Consider the following 23641-nt stretch of genomic DNA (forward strand, 5'->3'; position numbering starts at 1 on the left):
ATTGCATTTTATTTAACTCTTGGAGGGTGAAATTTTCTGTGTATACAGCTGTTCATGCTTAATGTCATGAGTCAGGTGATTAGTTTCAATCAGTTCTAGTGCTTTTGCCATCATTTGGTAGGAGATGAAAAAATCCATCCGACGGTCAACAAAGAGGAGAAAAAGAACCATTGCAGATGAATCAGCTGAAAATGTTATTGACTGGTGGTCAAAATACTATGCTTCTGTGCTCAAAATGCAAAAGGTGAGTCACCAGCATGCCCAAAACTCTCACAGATGAGCAATATTGTAAAAGTAGATTTACTGCTGAATGATTACTTTTCGATATTACACTCATAATGAGGAGTTTGTCCATTGTGGTTTTTCTTTTGAAAGGCAAAAGGAATTTTTTCCAGTGAAGGAAAACCTGAAGACAGTAAGTAAATTATTTACATTTTTTCTATTATTATTTTGCACCAATAGTGTCTCTAGTATTGCTTCTCTACTATTTTGCTGGCAACAATTAATATCTGGTAACAGAGTACTGTTGGTGTACTGGGCTCTTTCCTCTGCAGCTGATCAGATGTTGGGTAGGTTAAAACTTCATAGCCAGTGATGGGTTATCATGAATTTCCTCTCATTCAAATATCATGCACAAAGATTAGCAAAGTCAAAGTCCTAAAGGATACAAGATAGAGATTATCCTGATCTTAGGCTGCACTTATAACAGGTTCCGGAAAAGAAACTCCTCTCAATTTTGAAGCCAGTTCAGGATCAGTGATGCAGGAACAGCTTCTGCTAGGAGACTTGTAGTCATGTGTGTTTTTTCCATAGCTGGAAAGTTTTATCCAGCTTAGGTTCTAGGAATTTTCTTTTTCACAAGAACCTAAAAGAATTGGTCAGAAACAGGCTCTGTGTGTATGTATGTCTCCATACATATATGTTCCAGGGCTCAACAGGTCCTGCCACAATCAAACTAAACTCTGGAAAAATTTATTTTTGGACAAATATGACTGCTTGAGAAGGCTGGGAAAATAAAGAAATATTTACTGTTTACACAGAGCTGCTATTCAGAATGAAATTAATGACCTTTTCGTGCCAGAGCTGACCACACTCCCCCAATGACTGAGGTGATTTAAAGGTTTAAAGGGGGTGTTGAGGTTGCTCTGAATGGAAGACATGACCTAAATACATCACATGACATCAGCTTGGGAACAGCAGATAATCGTGCTTCAGTGATCATCAGGGCTGCTGAGAGATGAGAAGATTGGTTTCTGAGTGAAGCTCATTTGTGCAAATGGAGGAAATATTTACATAGAGAATGTTCTACAAAAATGTGATGTTCATTTACAGTTGTGACATCCACTCATAGGCTATTTAGGCAGTTGTGGCTTATTGGTTCTGACTGCTGATTTCAGACCTTGTAAATTTTCTTCTGATAATTTTTGTTACAAATTTTCATCTGTGATGATAAGCATTATACATACAAGACATCTCTGGCATGAAATATGTATCTCTAAATATTTAGTGCTGTTAAACACACAGGAACTACTCAAAAAATGAAAGTAAAGTGAACTCAAAATCCAGATTTCAGCCAAAGAACTGAACCATCTCAGTGTAACTTTTGAGGGCTCACCCTCTTTTTGTTGGGAAATCCCCTCTCAGTGTTTGGAATCTGACTTTAGTCTGGTGTACCTTCTCCCATTTCTCACACTTCCAGGCTTTCACCAGGTAATATACACCCTATTTTGTGATATCTTTAAGCAGAGAAGGGCTTGGGTCCTGATATCTGAAGCAGCTGTCAGCCTAAACAACATCTTTCTGTTTTAAATAAACCTTAAATTTTATGTGAAAGCTGATAAAATCTGTTTATTTGCACTGGGGAGGAGTCAGAGAGGGAGGAAAAGGGTGGTCTGGGAGGTGGCCGCCAGGGAGGGGTCATACAGGACCATCACATTTGGTCCAGCAAGTTCTTTATGAAGACTGGCAGCCTCAGAGAGCATAAATTGCCACCTCTCTGCCTGGGGGGACCAGTGGTAAAAGAGAGGATCCCCATGTCTGGCAGTAGAGGAATAAATAGAGAAAGAGCAAGGGGGACTCTAAAAATTGTATTTTGCATCCTTCTCTGAAGCATTTTATATGCTTTGCTTACTAAAACACACATGATCTCATTAATTTCTGCAGATAAGCAGACTTCTGACCACATAGCATTGATTATAGAGGATGAGCCAGACAAAAAGAAGAAGGATAAGACATTGAAAAGGATACTGAAAGAAACTCCAAAGCTAGCAACACTGCAGGTAAGAGAAAAGTAAGGCTGAGGTAAGCTGTTGTTGTTCACTGTCTCTCCAAAGTTTGGCATCAGCAGCTGAGTTGGGCAAACCCTCCCTAGATATATTTGAGAAACTTTAAAATTAATAAAACACACTATATTATAGTGATAATGCTCTTCAGCACAAGGGACACAGAGGAGACCACGGTCTCATAGGGTGGATGTGGCCCACTTGGTCTTAGACATAATTTATTGGTGTCGACAAACCCAGAGAAACTTCAGTGAAATTCAGTTTTGTTGTTTGCATGTAAAGTACTGCAGTTGGAAATCCCAAATTTCATGTTAGAAATATTGCAGCCTATTAAGAATGTCTTAAAAATAGAGGTGGAGAGCATTACTGTGATGGCTAGTGGATTCTCCTTGATGGGAAATAATACTCCGCTCAAATTAGATTTGGTTGGGTAATGATAGAAGGAATTCAAAGAAAACTACATGGGCTGTGCAAAATGTCTGAAGAAATGAGAGGTTTGAAAAGATTAGGACAGTTTGGATTAGATTGTGGCTGAATAAATGGTAATTTAAAACTGCTCTTTCCATTTTTTAAAAGATGGCAGTAATCTAGGCCCTTCTATTTCACGCTTGATAAATTACTGGGGGACAGTATTGAAAAAACATGTTCTTTGAAAAATTATTTGGTCTTTTGGGCTATCTTAAAGCTCTGTCCCCACAGCACTTTATTATTGTCTGCTTTGCTCTCAAGTTTTGACACATTAACACAATAGACTGGGTCCATTCAACAAAGGCACAATGCAGCAAGGAAATAGAAGCAAGGAGCAGCACATCCACAATTTTTCACTGACACCAGTGGCTACAAATGTTCATTTTGGCCTCCAGATTCACTTCCACCTGCTGCATTAATGTGTTATTTCAATAGTTGGGGAAAGACTTTGGTTGAGGACAAAACTGGTCCTGTTTTAAATGGGGAACTAACTTTTTTCCCTCAAGGACTTTTGCAAAACCTTGGTTTTTATTAAGATCTTCATTTTGGGTGAAAATGAATTTCTATTCATTCTCTAATAAAAAAGTTGCTATAAATACATTCACTGCACCACAAAATATTAGCATTCTTCTATTTTCAAAGATTTATGAAGGAGACTTGGAGAGTGAATTTAATAACTTTGAGGACTGGGTGAAAACTTTCCAGCTCTTAAGAGGAAAATCTAATGATGAAGTTCATGCTGATGCTGAAGACAGAATAATAGGAAAATTTAAGGTAATCTTTAATGTTGATTAAATGAGTAATAATTTAGAGACTTTAGGTTTTAATACATATTTCAGGTGTGCCAGGGATGAACAAAACAAACATTAATAGTCTGTTGTAAATAGAATTAGCTTTATTATATCTGGAGTCAAGGTTTTTCCTTTCCCATTATCTGATAGAAAAAAGCATCATCCAATATCAGGTGTTCACTTCTGTTTTGAAATAAGGAATCACAAGGAGTTTGAAATTACAGAAGGGGAAGAAGAGATATTATGTAGTCCAGATTTCACTAATGTAACTTGGTTTCTACACTATCAGTTACAGAACCTTATATGTAATTTTGTGTAATTTAAGTGTAGGCCCTCACAGCTACAGCCTCATCCAGGGCTCCATCAGGCAATCTGAAAAGTTCAAAGCCTGAGCAATGTTATTAGGATTTGTTTGTAGTTTATAGGAACTGATTAAAATTATTGATATCTCAATTAGCTTGCAATGCAGATTTCTGTCCAAATGACTTGTTAGTTGGTTTCAGGCAGTATGAGCTACTCAGCAACATAAGTCCCTATTGATTTATATGAGCTGCAAAAATAATTTGGATTCCTGTCACATTGTTATGAAACTTACTCAATGGAATTATTAATTTGCCAATATACAGTTAAGGTCAAAATATTATTTTTAAAACATTCATGATAAGAAAACTGGATTTAGAACACCTACAGGTATTCGTTTAAAATAGTCAATAAGCACAGGGGTACTCCTTGTAAATATCTATGATATTTACATATCATATCTATGGTATGATAGTACCATATTGTATAGAAAAGACATTTTAAAAGGTGATGTTTAGTGCAATGCAGTTTGGGTTCCCTGTGAGGGCTACGACAAAATAAGTTGCATGAGTGATGGTTTTTTCATTCAAATGATTGTTTTTTTATTGCACTTGATCTGTTTTCAAGGGAGATAAAAGTCAGTATATTTCCAGGGCTCCTTCTGCATATATCCAAGTCCTGAGGATGGCAGCTTGCTGGATGGAGGGCAGCCCCGCATCCTGCAAGGGATACCCCCAAACCACTCTGTCAAAGTGCTCATCAGGGTTTATATTGTGGCAGTAAGTAGACAGATGCTCTTTTAACCTTGGAGTAACTTGGATTTTCATTTTCAATTCAGTTTACTTTAAGTGCCTTTGCAGTGAAGCTTCTGAAAATCCTCATCCATGGCGTTTGGGCTTTTTTCTGGTTATATTTCAGGCAACATTTCATAGTGTAGAAATATGTGTTAAGAGTAGAAAATGTTATATATATTCCTGACAATAAAGCTGGAGATTTCTGCAAGATTGGAGAATCACTTTACTTGTTCAAACTAAAAGCTGTGGATACATAACTAACTTATAGATACTATAGATCTATAGTATCTAACTTATAGATAACCTGTTCCAGCCACAATATCCAAATGCAGCCAGTTTTAATGAGCAGAGTTGTTAAAAATGACACACATTTAAACAAAACCTCAGTAAGGGGGAAATGGTAGTGTATTTTTGAGGGGCTGTGAATAGCATACTATGAAAGTTTTACATGTGAATAAATTTGGGGTCGATTAAGGTAGAAACACAGAGCACGAGATGAGAGAATGGCATGAGAGGTAAAATTGGTAGAAGAAACTGGTATTTCAGAGAAAAAAGAGAGTTTCAGGTATATAAGGCAGAAAGATGGCATGCAGAGAGACTTTGGCAACAAAATGTGAAGAGATAGTTTTGCTTCCTGAATGCATATAAGGACCTAGAGGTCTTTTCCAACCTTAAGAATTCCGTGATTCTGTAAAGAGTTGGTTTGTACTGTTCAATATTTGTGGGTAAATCTTTCCTGAATCCTACCTGCACTTGTGCATCCAGCTTCTTCCATGTGGGTAAATGTTCAATATTTGTGGGTAAATCTTTCCTGAATCCTACCTGCACTTGTGCATCCAGCTTCTTCCAGCATTGCCTCTCCTGCTCAGCTTTTTCTGTCTTAGTGATGAGACAACATTTCCAGCTTTGCAAACTCTCCAGATCATCTTTTCATAATAGGCTAAAAAACCACAGCCAAATTTTACATTACATGAGGCAGGCAAAGTCCCTGAACTTCCAGAACCCCCAGGACTGGGCAGGAAAACCATAGTTCTGTGTAGGGACCCTGCTGTATTTAAGCAAACTTCTTGAGGACACAATTTTTCTTCTTAACAGGCATTTAACCTCAGCCCAGCTGATCCAGATGGGAAGTCAGATCCCTACATTGTGCTGAGGCTGGGCAACACAGAAATTAAAGACAGGGAAAACTACATCCCCAAGCAGCTAAACCCTATATTTGGAAGGTCAGTGATGACTTATTTTTGTATTCAGTGTAATTTGTGCTTTCTCTCTTGCTACCACTGTTGCTGTTTGCTGATTTCAGCCTGTTTGGATGTTTTGTAATTCTGATGGTTAAAATGTTGGGAATTGGTGTAACACTGTATGATAATAAAATATTTCATTTTCATACCCATCAAAACATACCAAATAATGAAATCTGTGAGAGGTTTTGCAAAATGATGTGTGAGAAGAAGTGAGACAACAAATAATAATTGTCTGTGAAAATTAATACAATCATTAAGTTTAAAGCAAAACAAATATCAGAACAGTAAAGTGTGATTTCACAATCTTTGTTGCTGTTTCAGGTTGAATAGAGTGCTAAATAAATCTCATCATTCTAGGACATATGAGTTTTTTGAACTCAGCAGCCTTCTGAATGGGGGAGCCAGGGGCAAACTGTCAGTAAATATCCAGTTTATTATTATCAATGCTTTGTAGCTATTTATATTTTTATGCTAATAGCTGTGATTTTTTTTTTTCCAGTAAATTTTTCTATTTTAAGAAAGTTGAAAATATTTTGAATTGGGGTGGAAGAACATTAAGACAGAAAAACGATAATATTTTGGACTGAAAGACCCCTAGAATGGGAGGGAAAGCAGAAAACTCATCCTTGAGGAGACAAAGCTCAGTTTTTTCTGTGCTTTGGAGAAATCTGGAGCCAGTATTGTAATCAGGATGTCCTGTCTTTCACTAATTTGCCAAATCCCTTTTACAATCACATTTATATTTTCAACTTCCTATCACATCTCAACAATACTGATTCCTGAAAAATGCACCAAGTGAAAAGGGAGTTCTTATCTTTGTTTTTTTTGAGATTTATTTAAAACTTTTGCCTGATCATTTTGTTGGATGCCCCCAAATTCCTATATTCAATATTTAACCTGCAGCTTTTGCGAGAAGACAGAAAATACTTAGATGTCCCTTTTGGGGGTTCTGAAAAATGTGTGAGAACCATTACCCACACCTGTATTAGCATTATTGGATTCAGGATTGTAGGAACAATCTTAGGACTGTACACAGGGTGCCAGGGAAGCTGGAGAAAGAATATACTTTTGCACTGTGTGTTTCCAGCATGTTCATGTATTTAATTGAAGCAAAAAGTACTACCAAAAAAGCTGTGTTAGAAGAGACACCACTCACACACTGTTTGCATGGCATTAATTAGCCTAGACTTTGAGGCTTCAAAATTGATTTGACTTCATGTAGGTTTCAATTTTTCCTGCAGATCATTTGAAATCCAAGCCACATTCCCCAAGGATTCATTGCTCACAGTCTTGATCTATGACCATGACTTCATTGGGACAGATGATCTTATTGGAGAGACTAAAATTGATTTGGAAAATCGTTTCTACAGCAGACATCGAGCTACCTGTGGGTTACAGAGTCAATATGAAATGTAAGTACTTCTTCAGGCAGCAACAGAGCTCACAGTGAGTGACTTGACTTGAAGGAGAAATTACAGATGTGTTCCAGATGTTTGTACTTTCTCCAGCACAAAAGTGTCACAGAGGGTATTTTAATTAAAACTTACCAAAGAGCTTAGTGGTGGCTTTGGGTAGCTGCCAGCCTCAGTGGGAAGTGGATATTTTTAAATTAACAGCACTGTTGGTTCAAGAAGTATTTTAGATAGTAAACAGCTGATGTTTACAACATACCTGCTTGATAAACTGCCTTTGGACAGGCATAAAGGGCAAATGGGAAAAATCTCTCAGAGAAAATATGCCAGGGCTCTACTTTGCTCTCTGCTATTCCGCTGCAGCTGGAGTGATTGCAGCAAGGCTGGTGGCACTGGGGTGGCACTGGGGGGAGCAGGAACAGAAACTTCTGACACGACCTCTGTGACAGGGTGAGCTGTGGGGCAGTGAGGCTGAGCTCCTGGTCCCTGCCAGACAGCTGCACTCTCAAGGACCTTGCGCATAAAAATTAATTCATGCAGAGAAAGTCAACCTAAAATAACTCAGCTGCCCTGGTGTAGGGCACTAACCTGGGAGATGTGTGTTTGGGGCTCTTCTATGATTTTCTCATTTTTTTCTAAAAAGCAAGGGTGGATAATGTCAAAAAGCAATCCAAGAACACAGACCAAACCCCAAAGCTTCCCTTGCCAGCTCAATCTCCAGTGTGAGATATTTCTTCATGTGCTTATTGTGTGTCCCAGATAACCTGAGCTCATCCTTTGCATCTGGGAGCTGCAGAATAATTCTCCTTGAATGGAGGCAGCACATGTAATCTCAAATCTTTTAGGTACAACAGGGAACAAGCTCTGTTCCTTTTCCTCATGGGAAGCATTCCATGCTACTACTTTATCTAAGTTGTAGGCAAGGCTGCCTCAGCCTCTCCTGTGTTTTAAGAGAAAGGAGTGGTTGATCTCCAAAGTCCTGAGCAGAAAGAGGCAGTGTTTCAAATCAGAAGCAGTGCTGGAGAAAGGAAAAGTTTGAGCTGGTATCAGGCCACTGACCACAAAGCAAATCTCTGCATTGAAATTCCTGATCTGTCAATGTACTATTCTGAAGGAAAACCTCACCCATTTCACTTCACTCTGTCCGCTCCTTGCAGAGAAGGGTACAATGCATGGCGAGATGCAACCAAGCCAAGCGAGATCCTCGCTAAGCTGTGCAAGGACTACAGAATAAGTGGACCCTTCATGAGGCCAGGAGAGATACAAGTAGGAGCAAAAATCTTCAAGGGACAGACAGTCTTCAAAGAAGATGAGAATGGTAACGAAGTAGTTCAGCATCCTCCCTTTGCATTGTAGCAGTACCAGGAGCCTGCCAAGATGTGGCTGGAGCCCTGTTGTGCTGTGAACTCTCAAGCTGGATTACTCTTAAATGCTCATGTAACTCTGGCAATGAAGGCTGTGTCTGTATTAGCTTTTGCTGTAGCTTAATTGCAAAGAATCTGTAGAGTGAAACAGTTGCTGCTGATGATTTGATATCCTCCTGGTGGCTATTGGGGAATACCTTGGACTAGCTCCTACCTGATCCCAAGGATGGGATGTCCAAGATTGGTTGGAGTGTGGGGGACCCTCTTGGAACATGTCTTCTGGCTTATTGTTGGTCTGTGCATACTCTGAAATCCTTCCCCACAGAATATCAAAGCAGGGGAAGTCAGGAAGAGTCTTTCAGAGAATGTATTCTCTGTCTAAATTAAAACACTGGAATAGACAGACCCAGGAACTGAGAAGTAGAGGGAAAGGAAATACTGTTTTGAAGGGAGTTACTCAAGGTCAGACAAATTTCTGACCATAGTTATATTCCAGGCCACTTACCAGCCAGTCCTACATTACCTACTTGTCTTTCCTCAGTGTTGTTTTTTTCCTGATTCCCCTTCTGACATAGCACTCTATAGATCCAGGTATCTGTAGGGTCCATGAATCCAGGTGGCAGGATGTAACTTACTGTCAGAGCTCGCAGGTTAAAAAGAGGTCAAAGCAATTGAGACCTCCAGTGTCCATATCACATTGGGGTGGAGGGGACAGAGTCATCAGTGAAAGGTGCCCCTGCCCCTGGCAGGGGAGATGAACAAGATTGTCTTTGAACATTCCTTCGAACCCAAACCATTCTATGACTCAATTTTGTACTCAGAATAAGGAAAACAGATGTGAGGATGGAGCCTTTCAAGGGGAGTGAAAGGAGCTGGTCTTGGAGACAGTAGTGACACTGTGGCAGTGTAAGAAAACCTCCAGTCCCTTATCAGTGTTGGTTTTCTTTGACACAATTCTTCTTAGCACTACAAAATACAGCTCACACCTTGAGTGGAAGGCTGCCAAGAAAGCACTGCTGAAGGGAGAAGAGTTGATCCATTTTTGGTTTCTTGGCCTGAAAGAGATTTTTTACTCTAATATTGCTGTTTGTTTTCCTCACTGGCAGATGACTGAGTGTGGCTACCAGCAACAGGATGTCTCAATCAAAATTCTGGTTCACTAAAATAAGATTCAGACAAACCAATGTCAGATAAGATGATGGAAATTAGAAGCAAGGAAATATAGAACCAGATGGCAAAGACCAAAAGACTTATGTACACAAGTTTTTCAATATTGTACAGAAATAGTTTATCTCATGCAGTCTTTACATAATTTCTATCCAGATTGCTGTTCTGACAAGTACATCTAGGTCCTTATTTCCTGATGGATTTCTGTGGTGGCCATCATTTGGATCTGTAAACTAACAAAGGCCACAGATTTGAGCTCTAGAGGCATACTGAAAAGGGAAAGCAGTCCCATTTCCCCTGTACAGATGGAGAAAATTATAATTATCCATCCAGCTTTAACTTGCAGGGGAAGGAAAAATTTAACTTTGCTTTAGGAACAATGAAGTTGGATAGGATAGGATAGGATAGGATAGGATAGGATAGGATAGGATAGGATAGGAAAGGAATAGTCTGGTTGGAACAGACCTACAACAATCATCTAGTCCAACTGCCTGACCACTACTCCCAGGTAGTCTAGAATTACCTGTAGCCAATGGGAAGAAATATGCATCCTCAGAGGTAAAAAAAACAAAACAAAACCAAAACCAAAACAAACAAAAAAAAAACCCCAACAAAACAAAAACAAACAAGCAAACAAAAACCCACAAAAAAAGTCTTTAGAAAAGTTTCTTTGAGAAGATACAGGATATTGTAGGATAATCTGTGTCATTGTTACTGAGGCTGCCTGACTGAATAGCAGCAAAGACCTTGCTTTTAGCTGGCTAAAATTAGATGTTGGTATACAAGAGGGAACCAAGATCATCCTTCCTCACTCTCTGAGTCATTAGGGAGGGTTTAATATCTACTGTTTAAATTCCAAAAGAGTCTTTTGCCAACGATCAGTAATTCAGGCATAGCAACATGCGTAGGAAAAGTGATAACAATTTGTTGACACAAATAAATCTTAACCTTCTTCTCACTTAGGGACTTCTAATCTAGAAGATATCACTTGTCAAAAGTCTGGGCTCCTTTTGTGCGGAGCCCACACAAAAAGGGAGGAAAGAGAAGCTCAAGAGCTCAAAGGGCTTTCTCTGCTTTCTAGCATCCATGCTACATTCAATATTAGCACTGGTCCCTCCTTGAGGTGCCATTCTCTGGAATTATTTGGGTATCCCTTCCAGTGGCCAAGGTGAGAGGGTCAGGAGGTGAAATGTTCTTGCCCATGGACTTCAACTCTCTTCCTCTGAGGTGTGATTCAATTCTTTAAGGCAGTCTTTGCTGTTGCCATCAAAAAGTAAAAGGAGGCATAGTTAACTCCTAGTGCCTATTTACTGTCAACGTTGTCAAATCCAAGGCTCCTTGTCTTTCACAGGCTTTAAAGCTTTGCAATTTTCTGCCAAAAGAATAACTGACATGTTTCTTCCATCTTCCTGTTAAAAACTGATGCTGTAGCAGTGGCATGATTTGCTATATTTTACAGGAAAACTGCTGCCTGAGTGCTAATCTTCTAATTAACCCAGTGGGTCCCCTTATTTATGCAAATTAGAAGCATTTCAAGGCCTTTCTTTATTTAGCTGGAATACATAACACCTTCCTCTTAACTCAAGCAAATTTTTAATGAGTACCTCTAATAACTAATGAAACATATTACCAAAGGGTTCAACATTATAATTCAGCTCTCATTGTTCTTTTTGTTTCACTCTTTCCTATAGAAGAGCCCGTTGAATCATACGAACATCTCTCCTTAAAGGTTTTACGTGCTTGGGAGGAAATCCCTGGAGCTGGCTACAAGCTGGTCCCAGAGCACATTGAGACTCGGCCTCTCTATCACAAGGACAAGCCAGGCATGGAACAGGTAGAGCAGCTCAGCTCCTGGTAGCAGAAGCAGTTTTCATTCCCTCCAGTTATTGTGGTTTCTATTTGTAACTGCAATTCTACAGAGTCAGCACTCCAGTGCTGCACCAAACGTGAGACCTTGTACAGTATTAACCTGGAAATTGTCACCCATGTGTGTACACAGCCACTTACCCAAATACACAGTAATCACACAAGGTGTAACTGCAAATTTTCATTCTTTTAAATGCTTTACTTCATTAAGTTAACAAAGCCTCTGCTTGTATCTAAACCTTGGTTTTCCTTTTTCTGTTCATCACATACTATTTTTGCGTGTGTTTTGCATGTGGTTTTTTGCATGTGTTTTACCTTGAAGCTGACAGTGTTTGAGCTCTATTTCAACTTTACCAAATATCTGAAACATTGAAAGAATATGTGCATGAAAAAAATATTGTATAGAAAGTTCCTAAATTAAACCATAGTTACAGGATATTGAGCTGATTGATGCTTGTAGAGGAAGTGGTGATTTTGGATGTCAGAACTACATTGAAAGCCTTTTAAAGCCTCTGTAAAATAGGGTTACAGAGATGTTTATCTCTTTGTTTTCAAGGGTCGTGTACAGATGTGGGTTGACATGTTTCCTAATGATATGCCTCTGCCAGGACCCCCCGTGGACATTTCACCAAGAAAACCCAAAGGGTAATACTCTGTGCTTTCCTCCCACCACAGTGGCAATAACTCTTCAAAGACCAAGTCTTTCTTAAGTGTCTGGAAATAAATAGAAAATTAACTACTAAAACAAACCTCTCCAGTCCTGAGGAAAGTTTTCTTTGGTTCACATGACTTCAAATCAAAGAGGAGCATCTAGTTTGGTTTCCTCCATTAAACAACTCTAAGAACTGTTGGTGATTTTTCAGCAAGAGCTATCACACACCTCTAACAAAGATGTCCTTTTTTATCCTTTATCCCTTTATCCTTTATAATAAAGAGATTGCAGGTGGCTAGAGGCAAGTAATTCTGATGTTATCATCTACTTGTTGAGCAGCAAAATTAATTCTAGTTTCACTAGCTTTTTCACTGAGATAACTTCCTCGACCCTGGCTGAGTTCTTAAATCTGCTGCAATAGCGCAATAGCATTACATGTATTGGATTTCCAGCAATTTGTTCAAGAATAAGATCAAGAAACACATACAGCAGCAACAGATAGAAGAGATCTGTTTGGAATAGCCTCCTCCCATTCCCTTCTTTACATGTAATACTGCACATAGTTGTTCAAGGTAATTGAATATTGTAAAGAAAACACAAAAATGAGAAACAGAATTCTCAGCCCATCCTGTATTTTAGCAAGGCCTTTCCTGAGAATTTCATGTATGAAACATCATCAGGTACTATTCCTATGTTTTTTGATTAGACAAACAAACAATCCATGTAGCAATCACTTCTTTCAGACCAGCACTTTCTATAAAACTCCTTAACAACATTTTCCAATCCAAAAAGATTTAAAACTAATCAAGCCCATAAAACCAAATGGTTGCTGCCTTTTTTTTCAGTCTACTGTAGTAGGGGAAAATAATGTTGAACATTCATTATGAGGAAAAAACACCAGTACATGTAGACACAAGTTACACGTCTTGATGACAAATGCATATTTGCTGCAGCAAAACAGGCTCCAGCCTCTATAAAACTTCAAACATTTTGTGAAAACATCTCTTATTGATGATCTTTGATTGAACAAGACTCAGGTGAGGCATTGCAGATTCGAGTTTCTTTGGCTATTGCAGAGGCTTGGTTTTCATGCTCCTTAGGAGCTCCATGATGTAGAGTGTCTGGTAACTTCTGAAGCAAATTGTGCCACACCCTGAGATTGAGGTTATTTCCAAGACAAAACATGTCATATCAGGGAAACTGTATGTTGGTGTTATCAAGCATAGTTAGATTGTCTTTTTTATGTATTTTGCAGTTCATACAATGACTTAAGGAATACCTAAATTTTTCAGTATTAAATTTTTATGTCACCTGCAATATGTGTATTTCAGCTCAAGTTTTGAGAGCTTTGGATGACCACCACAAATGTTTGCATATAGGGAGTGGAAAGGAAGAAGAAACTTTAATTCCTTTTACAATTGTTTCTAAAGATGATTGTACCTGCTTAAATGCAAATATCTCCAAGCAGTCCTCTTCCCTTTTAATGCCCTAGATTGCACAAAATGCAATGTTTTTAGGCATTTCTTCTAAAAAGCATCTCTTAGGGAGCTCTATTATTTATTAGCAAGCTGATTACTGTTTTGGATGCTCTGATGAAGTTTTTCAGATCAACTTTGCCTTGTTCCACTGCAGGATTTTTGTGAAAAACGTTGAAAATGAACAGGCGTATAAAAAGCGAGGAATTTTCCATCCCTCCAAAGCTGGCAGTGATCCTGCTGTTGTCCATTATAGTCCATGAGCTGTGGGGAACCAACATCCCCACTCTATCACCAGAATCTTGTAAACAGAAGAGGCCTGAGACTGATGCACAAAGACAATATTTCTTGCTTCATAAAGAACATGATTTGATAGAGGTTGGCATTAGTGTCTGACCAGGGCTTTACACACAACCCTTTTTTCTTTTTCAGATATGAACTGAGGGTAATAATCTGGAATACAGAGGATGTCATTCTAGAAGATGAAAATATCTTTACGGGGCAAAAATCAAGTGATATCTATGTAAAAGGGTAAGTTCTTCACACTTCAAAACAACATGCAATATTTCACTCAAAAATCAGAGGAAAAAAATATGTTGTGAGAATATTTGATGAGCTATTCAGTGATCTTCACACTTTGCACTAAATGCCTGCCAAAATTACTCACCCATATTGGATACTTCTCCTTTTTGGTCCTGTTTTACTTCCTCTGAAAATCAAGTAACAAAAATGACACTAATCATTAATTCCTACTCAGGCAGAGATGGCACACAACAAGCACCAAGCTCAGAGTTTAGTACAGAGATCAAACACTTACAGAACTTGAACTGTAAGAGCTTACATGGATGCAGAGAGGTTTGACATAATTAGAGAAAAGAGTACCAGGGAGGGCTGGGAGGAAAGTATGGGCATAAGTGGCAGTACAAAGTACTGAAAATCTCAGGTTAGATTTCTTGCCATTTTTCCACTCCTAGAGAGTAAGTTTAATAGGCCAATATGAATTGAGTGTTCAGAGCAGCAGCAGAGTAGCTTTGAGAACACGAATTTGAGGAATTAAATGGGGAGCCAGCCTTTGTGCTGAGCTGTGTGATGAGAACATCCAACATCAATGCCAGAGTGCTCTGACAGAGAAGGCAGGAGTGGGAAACTTTTGCTTCTGTGCCTTAGTGATAAAGAAACAGATCTCATTACGTTCAAACAGTACATGTGGCACTGTATCTGTCACCAGGCATGGATTTGCACTTGAGGCAGTGTCATGTTTCAGGTTGTTACCATTTTTCACAAATCCTTTTTGAAATATTGGGGTTGCAGGGGAAAAGCTGCTCTTTGGATACAGTACAAAAATGTTAATCTTTATTCAAGGTGTGATAAATCATCTACAGAACTAAAACATGGGTCATTACCTCTCTTCAGATGAGAAAATTATGTTTAAGAAAGCATCCTTTGTACCACAGCACATCTGATATTGTGCACACTGTAGCAGAAACCAAGAGGAAATCACAAAAAAACCCAAGAGAGACTTCTCCAGCCATATAAATACCATGTTTATAACTGCAAACAGGAATTGCAAAAAATTTAGGCTCTAATACTGAGCACTGATCACAGTCTTGAGAGAGTGACACAGAATTTATTAGTGTGGCAAAACATCAATACAGGGTGATTAGTGCTGGATAATTGATGCTGTCACCACTGCCTGTCCCAAAGAAGAGAGGTGTCCTGGCCAATAGCAAACTAGTACTGGCCAAGTGGTACTTTGGGGTCTGATTGAAATAAAAACCATGTTCTCATTCTCAACTGTTGATCACCACTGGTCATTACAGTGGCTGGTGTCCCAAGATCCCCCAAGCCAGGGCTGTTGTTGCCTGTCACTGTGCCGAACACTGTGTTGTCTCTTACTAGTTAGGGAGGAATTAGTAAATGTTCAGGCCTGAAACCAAATTACACTTTAACAATTACATTTCAAGATCCCCTGGTGACAGCAATGCTTTCCACTGTGTGCTTGCTGTAGGTGGATAAAGGGCCTGGAAGAGGACAAACAGGAGACAGATGTACATTACAATTCCTTGACAGGAGAGGGCAACTTCAACTGGCGCTTTGTGTTCCCATTCCACTACCTCCCAGCAGAGAAACAAATGGTGGTTACTAAAAGAGAAAACATATTTTCCTTAGAAAAGACAGAACGCAAAATACCTGCTGAGCTGGTGCTTCAGGTGTGGGATTTTGAAAGACTCTCTTCAGATGATTTCTTGGGTAAGTATGCAATGGATCTGCCTGAACTCCCTCTGAGGTCTCACCAGACCCGTGTTCTGCAGAGGTATGCACAAAGTAGTGTCTGAGCCCCAACTTTTGCTTTTCTCTTTCTGAAGCATCACATTGCAAACTTACACATTTCTTGTAAAGCCAATAATTAAGTTAGATGAGAATGCCAGGGCAATACAAATGAATGACTGACAGTACAGAGAGATCCTCAGCTGCTAAATTCCTCCACGGATATCATCTGGAAGCTGCTATTTGAATGTCTTTGTGTCTGTCTGGTCTTGAGTATTGTCAAATTATTTTTCTCCAGGTACTCTTGAGTTGGACCTGAATGGGTTCCCTCGAGCAGCAAAGACAGCCAAGAGCTGTGACTTAGGCACAGTTGTGGCAGCAAGTGAAGAAAACAAGATCTCCATATTTCAGCAGAAGCGCATCAGAGGCTGGTGGCCTTTCATCAAGGCTGGGGAGCTCACGGTAAGCAGCTCACTACAAATGAACAGCTTTTCTCTAGGACTAATATGCTAATTTTGGATTTTGAACCACTGGCAACCCATAAGATTCCTCCAAACGCTTTAGTGGTTCTCCAGATATTTGGTTCAGAAGAACCCAGGTAACTGAGTACTAAAGTGCCTTTTCAGCTGCATTCAGTTCCCTAGGGGTACATAGACCAAGAGCTACCAGCTACTCATTTCCAGTAGGATAGCCCTCTATATATTCACCTACTTTGATCCTTTTTTGGGGGTTTCTTCCCCTGTCTCTAGACTTTCATTGATTCTCCAAGGATGTTCCTAAAGCTCACCATTCCTTCACATTTCTGTCTATTCCAGCAAAAAGAATGTTTTAATGAAAAGTGCCATCTTCAAGTTCATTGCCTTATTCAGCTTGAAGTTGACTGTGTACTTTCCATGGATTTAGTGAATGAACTCCACTTCCAAATCCCAGATTTACTTCCCTATTCTCAACTCTAGTACAATTGATTCCCTTTCTCCCAGTCCCACTTTAATCACTACCTTGCTTCTACATTTATACTTTATTGGCATCCTTCTTTCAGCCCTGTTCTGTGCTGAATCACAGCCAGTGGGCATAGATGAACACTTCAGATTAATACCATCCACAAAGGTATAGGGTAGGAAAATCACAAATATGTGTAAAGTCATTTGTCTGTTTTTCATCCATCACAGATTCTATAAAGCTGATTTGATTTATCCACTCTGAATTGTAACTGGATTCTTTACATCCCATCTTCCTTTTGTGAGCTGAGACCCCACAGCTCAATGCTCCAGCACTTCTGACTGGCTGAATTTCCCCCTGCTAATGGATTACATCTGGTCCATGTCAGCAGCACAGCTTCCAGCTCAGGCATTCATCTCTGCCAGGATGTGTGGTAGATAGAAAACATGTCTTTTCAGATGAATTACATGATAATTTAAGAAGCAGAAAAGGTATTTGTGGGTCTGGAAGAAAATATCTGACCTCTCTTCCCTTGAGCATAAATCAGCAATTTTTGCCTGGGTTTTTCTTTGTGCTTTCTTTTCAACTGCAAAGACTCTCTTATTTTCCTTAATCAATTTCCTTTGTCCTCAATTGGTTCCATCATTTCTCCACAAGACAAATCCTGCTGTGAATTAGTGATAAAAACCCAGGACTCAATGCTTACATATTCTCTCTCTGATCCAGGGCAAGGTGGAAGCTGAGTTTCACTTGGTCACAGCAGAAGAAGCTGAGAAGAATCCAGTAGGCAAAGCTCGAAAGGAGCCTGAGCCCTTGGAAAAACCCAAGTGAGTAGGAGCATACTCATTAAACATGGCATTCAGCAGGAGATGGGAAAGGGCAACCACCTGACCTCCTTGCAGGACACCTCCTCTCTGGTCTCCTGGATTTTCTTCTCTTTCCTGCTGCAACTTTCAGCAAGAAATTGTGCAGCTTGTGCATGGCCTGGTGGCTGGCACTGCTGCTCCAGCACCTTCAGGTCTGCTGAAATGTCTTCCTCTGGAAGCCCAAATAAAATGTATTGCTGAGCATTTGTCCTCAGCTGCAATTCACACATGAGCTCATTCCATAGCTGGCCTGGCACGTGATAACATCTTAAATCATCATAGCTTACACATACAGCCAACATCTCAGTTTGGTTACCTATAAAGATCAGTTGGTTTATATTTATTATAGTAGTAATAGAATCATTTAGGTTGGAAATGATCTTTAAAATTATTGAGTCCAACCATTAAACCAGCTCTTCCATGTCCATTGCTAACTCATGTTTCTAAGCATGACATCTACACGTCTTTTGAATACCTCCAGGAATGGTGACTCTACCACTTCCCTGGGAAACTTGTTCCAATGCTTGACAGCCCTTTTGGTCAGTAAATTTTTCACCAATACACAATCTAAACCCTCCTTGGAGCAGCTTGAGGTTATTTCCTCTCATTCTGTCATTTGTTACTTGGGAGAAGACACCAATTCCCACCTGGCTACAGCCTCCTTTCAGGTGGTTGTAAACAGAAATAAGGTCTCCTTGGAAGCCTTCTTTTTCTCCGGGATGAACAACTCTAGTTCCTTCAGCTGCTTCTCACAAGACTCTTGCTCCAGACCTTTCACCAGGGTCATTGCCCTTCCTTAGACACACGAAGGGTGTGACTTCCATCTCTAATTTTATTGTACTTCATACTCCAAGAATGAAGATGCTTATTTTTCATCATAAGACTGTTTAATGAGGACATAGTGTTTTAACAAAGGCAAATGATCTAGAAGGAGCAGTTTATCTTTCAGCATTTGTCACATTAAAATTATCAGCTGAGTTTTTTGCATTCAGGAAAAAAGTACTTTTAATCTATTTTGGCTCAAGTGCTTTGTTCTACTAAAACACTTGAGCAGTTTTTTTTATGAGCTGGATAAAAAAAAGAGTGTGAGAAATTGATGTTATATTTCCTGCTACCAAAGCTTCTAAAATTCAATTGCTAGCCATAATGGTAATGATTACACATTCTGTTTATTCTTGTTGGTTTAAGATACATCTCAGGATAAACATGAGAAAGGAGGAAGCAGCATAAAGGAATTATCAGATCAGAGGTATCAGAGCATTGTTTAAAACTAGTCTTGGAAAGACTTTAATCCATCATTTCACCCAACACCTTTACCCAAAGGCAGGATGACCTTTGCCTGACAGGGGTCTGTTTGAAAGATTCCCAGTAATGGAAACTAAAGCAGCTCTTTCAGAGGAGAGAGGACTGGGATAGCTCTGAAATACATATGGTGGAAAGCAATCCGCCTAGGGAGTTTTAAGAGGAAGTGTCAAGTGGAATAGAAGAATTACACCTCCAGAAGGTTGTCAACAGGATGCATGAGGCACTGTTTTATTTTCCTCTCATTGTTTGAGACCCAGCCCATGCACCCATGGCTGCCTAGGGCTCCCTGTGTTTTCAGCTCAAGGACATTTTATCTGCAAATGTGCTGCTGGGCCAAAAAGTTGTCAGCAGCCTGGTGGCCTCTTCTCTGCTGCACAGCCTGAAGGTGTTTTGACCCAGAAGCCACAAAACCAGAGTCTTCCTCCAGATCTTGCACTGAGTAATCAGTGGTTTTTGTGGTGTGAATACACAGCCAACATATGGCTCAACATAATTCTACTCTCAACTGAGATGTATGCCTCAATTAAATCAAAAGTAGGGTGGGGATAATGTCATTTGACACTACCCATCTCAGAAGCAAAACATTCAGGTTCCTTTTGTAGGTGCTCATGGTACAGGTGGAGGAGTCGTCCCATTTCCTTAGCACACATATCCTGAGATATGAGCTGGGGAAAGAGATGACTTGGCTTCCTGAAGGTCCTTCCTCTCCCCATGCAGACAGCCCATGAAGAACCAGACTGAGCACCCAGGCTTTACATTTAGGCAGAATAAATCCTAAGGTTATTAAAGCAATATCAGCATGTGAATAGTAAAAATTATTTTAGCTAGACACTCACTCACTGGAAAGAAAATAAACTAACAGTTGAAGACATAGCATGCCTCAGTTTCATTAAAGTTTAAAGATATTAAAGATTACCAGCTCAGTGCCCCCAGGTGATGCAATATGTGGTTCATACATGCAGAGTAGTCACAATCAGCTGGGAGAAAAAAAATAACTGATTCCACCCTTCAAATGACTTCTCTTCAGGAAGGAGTGGATGTCAAGGACCTCTTTTCTCAGGACCTCTAGATCTCTATGCCAGTACTCAGATTCATAGATTCACTCTATTTTTTTTTTTTTGCTCATCATGTAGGAACACCCAGAGAAGCAAAGAAATGTTCAGATTGTTTTGTGAAGTTATTCTTTTTAATTAAGAAACAAAATAATTTCAAAACAAAAAATTATTTTCGAGGACCTATAGACAGTAGCAGAATCTTTAATGTGCCAGAGCTAAGGTGGACAAAGATAAAATGTGAACTAGAGAGAGGAACATGCAAACAAATAATAAGGTTAAATGAGTGTAATTTCCTGCTGGCCAAAGCACTATGAGGTTATTAATCTCTTCAGTTCTGCTGATCAAGACATGATGCCTTTCCGGATGCAGTCTATTATAATAAATACACTGCTATAGCTGATAATGAGTTCTATTGACTACATTGCAAAAGAAACAAATTAAATAATTAGAGTCTGGCTTTTTTTCCCCAGTTTTTAAAGGTTATGAAAAGTCCTCAAACATTTGGTATATGCAGACTAGGGGTCTTGTTACTCAAGTAGTTTTAATCTTCAGGTCGTCCAGGTTTTTAATAATTCCTTTTAACCTGGAGGGCTAATTTGATGATTTATTTCTGAATCATTTCCACCTCAATAAAAAGTATCTTTCATAAAAAGATACTCACTTGGCCTTTTACATTCACAGACTTTCTGTCACATTGGCATTCACTTCCACTGGCTTAATGCTGAGTTCACTAGATAATTGAGACATTGCTTAAATTCCTGGAACACCTTTCTGGAGTGAGACATGACCCTCAGTTTTGCTGCACCATCTGCACAATTACAGTGACATTGGATAAGAAAGACAATCTGCCCAGGTTTTGCAGGTGTTAATGCTGCCCAACACCACTGCATTCATCTGATCATCCCATTGAAAAAGCTGGCAGATGCTGCCTTGGGTAGGGCTGTTGGAGCAGCAGCACAGTGCCCTCCCAGTCCAGGTGTCATGCCAGAGAGACCAGGACAATATTTTTCCTGAACAGAACACTGTTTTCCTCTCTGTGTGCAGTCAGCTTTGTTGTACAGTGGGAAGAAACTTCTGGGTGTGGAGGACAACACAACATGGGGCAATATTTGGAAAAAACTTGGATTGTGGGATGCAGATATTCTCCACTGGAAGAAGGTAGCTCTTCTTTATGTACACAGGCAAACCATCTGGGTTTCATTTCATCATTTCCTGTTTTCATGAGGCCTGTGTTAAATTTCCTTCTGAAAATACACCATTTGGGTCACATGCCCAACCTGAGCTGGCTCTGATTATTATGGCACCATAACAATCACTGTGCAATCAGATTTTTTGTAGTGACTAATTTTGCAGTGCCTTTTGTGATGCTAAATTCCTTGAAATTACTAGAAAGCTTTTGTACTCAAGTGTATGATGCCTGTATTTCTTCTTTTGGGTTTATCATGATCCTGTTTTCAATTTTGAACCCTATATCATGACATAAATTGAAGTATTTATGATGTGTGAACTGGAATTTCATTACAAGTTGTGTGTGGAGCTTGGTTCGGGAATGGGTGGAAGAAAAGTGACCCATCAGCTTGTGCACTTGGGTGGACATTCCCTCTGATCCCTGTAGTGGGTTCCAAGGAGTTAAAGGTCCTTTCTAATCTCAAATATATATTTTGTAGTGAGATAACTTTGGAAAGAGATGGATCTGCCTTAACAAAAGATTTTCTTTTTCTTTCTTCCCCTTTAGCCGACCAGACACATCCTTCTCTTGGTTTGTAAACCCTTTCAAGTGTTTGTATCACCTGATCTGGAGGAATTACAAGAAGTACATCATCATTGGTATAATTCTGCTTATTCTCATTATCTTCCTGGTTCTCTTTATCTACACACTGCCAGGTGCAATTAGTGAAAGGATAGTTATAGGAAGAGGATAGATCATGGCTCTCATTCTAGTCAATCAAATAAGAAAATTTCTGCTAAAAATAAGTAAGGCAAAAAGAAATAATTAACCTTAAACACATCTCATACCTTGTAAAAAGAAAAGTAACTGTTTACATCAGAAACTGGAGCTCTCAGAATATTGGAATGTCTTCTTGGAATACTCATTCAGACCCATCCTTAAGGTACATTATCATTCATGTACATTAATGTACATTAATGGTGTATATTAATGATGTACGTCATTACTACTGCAGCTTTATTGACATTATTATTGAAAGTGTTGTTATGCACCAAAAACTGAATTTAAGAGTCAATTCTTCAATGCTATGTAGAAATTAATTTCTCAGTCAAGTGTTTATTATTACAGATTAATCATTAAGTATGAAGGTCAAAATCTTTACACAAAGATAAATGTATAATACAGTCTTTGCATAGTTTTGTAATGAATTCTTTTAACTGTTTTTCAACAACTTTATAATGGCATGATTATTTTTAGATAAAAGGTATTATTAAAAGAACTCTAAGGTTAAATTGTCTCATTTGGTGTCATGTAGAATTTATTCTGCACCTCTCAGTAAAAATGCTGTGCTCTACAAAAACATCTCACACACTCATAAATGAGCTAAGTGCCAATGACAGGGATGTAGTAGCAGAGATTGAAAGAACTTTTTCCAGCTGCAAATTGAATGTGCTGTTGATCTCTGGAGAAGAGGGATCAGGAAGATGAAGATTTGTCCATGGGCATTGTGGAAACAAATGATCCTTGCAGAGGACAGGGAACAGGGAAAATCCTGCTGCTTGTAAAGCAAAGACAAAGAGCAATGGAAAAAAGATGGACTGCAGAACAGAACAAACCATGGCATATTAAGAAAACAAGGAATAAAACCTTACACTGTTGTCAATTGAAAATCCTCATCTACTTAAGAATACATAAAATGTTGCCACCTGTGTCATGCACAAGGCAAGGCTTGATATCTCAATGATTCCATCTGGCCTTCAGATGAGTGGTTGTGAATTTGAAATAGCCATCCAAATGTCCTCCAGTGTCACCCACAGTTAGATCTGTTGTAAAGACAACCTTTGTGAAAATGCTTTCCACCGTGCACCCCTCACACAAAGTGTGAGCACCCTTTGCACATTTCGAAGTATCAAAAGGCAACAAAAAGAGATCCTAAAGCTGTGCAATGAGTTTCTGTTCTCTGGCCTAAAACACAGGTAATTGCATTAGTCTGGAAAATGGATATCAGTGAAACTTCCACAGACAACACATCTCACCTTTGAAAAGCATTTTAGAGGCTTATTTTGGATGGGACAACTTGCTCTTCCCCATTCCACTGATGACAGAGGCAGATTGCTAAAGGAAAGCTGAAAGCATCCCATCCCTACTCCATCCAGCAGATCGCTTTTCTTCTAAATTTGATCTTCTAAATATATAATAAATATAACTAAATTATCCAGATATGT

The 23641-nt window shown here is 39.2% G+C and overlaps 1 protein-coding gene across 1 annotated transcript in view; it reads left to right on the forward strand.

The window, feature by feature from the left end:
• FER1L6 (fer-1 like family member 6) overlaps positions 1 to 22653 on the forward strand; it is a 66405-nt gene extending 43752 nt beyond the window's left edge. Inside the window, exons 27-41 of the mRNA XM_053980685.1 lie at positions 122 to 244; positions 376 to 415; positions 2164 to 2279; positions 3393 to 3524; positions 4495 to 4620; positions 5731 to 5858; positions 7121 to 7291; positions 8449 to 8609; positions 11514 to 11656; positions 12245 to 12333; positions 14248 to 14346; positions 15824 to 16065; positions 16382 to 16545; positions 17749 to 17849; positions 21984 to 22653. Coding sequence (XP_053836660.1) covers positions 122 to 244; positions 376 to 415; positions 2164 to 2279; positions 3393 to 3524; positions 4495 to 4620; positions 5731 to 5858; positions 7121 to 7291; positions 8449 to 8609; positions 11514 to 11656; positions 12245 to 12333; positions 14248 to 14346; positions 15824 to 16065; positions 16382 to 16545; positions 17749 to 17849; positions 21984 to 22170 — 2022 coding nt within the window. The 3' untranslated portion in view covers positions 22171 to 22653. The remainder of the gene's footprint in view (positions 1 to 121; positions 245 to 375; positions 416 to 2163; positions 2280 to 3392; positions 3525 to 4494; positions 4621 to 5730; positions 5859 to 7120; positions 7292 to 8448; positions 8610 to 11513; positions 11657 to 12244; positions 12334 to 14247; positions 14347 to 15823; positions 16066 to 16381; positions 16546 to 17748; positions 17850 to 21983) is intronic.
• Positions 22654 to 23641: the final 988 nt, after the last annotated feature.

The sequence above is a fragment of the Vidua macroura genome, chromosome 1 (assembly GCF_024509145.1).
Source record: "Vidua macroura isolate BioBank_ID:100142 chromosome 1, ASM2450914v1, whole genome shotgun sequence".
Taxonomy (NCBI): Eukaryota; Metazoa; Chordata; class Aves; order Passeriformes; family Viduidae; genus Vidua; species Vidua macroura.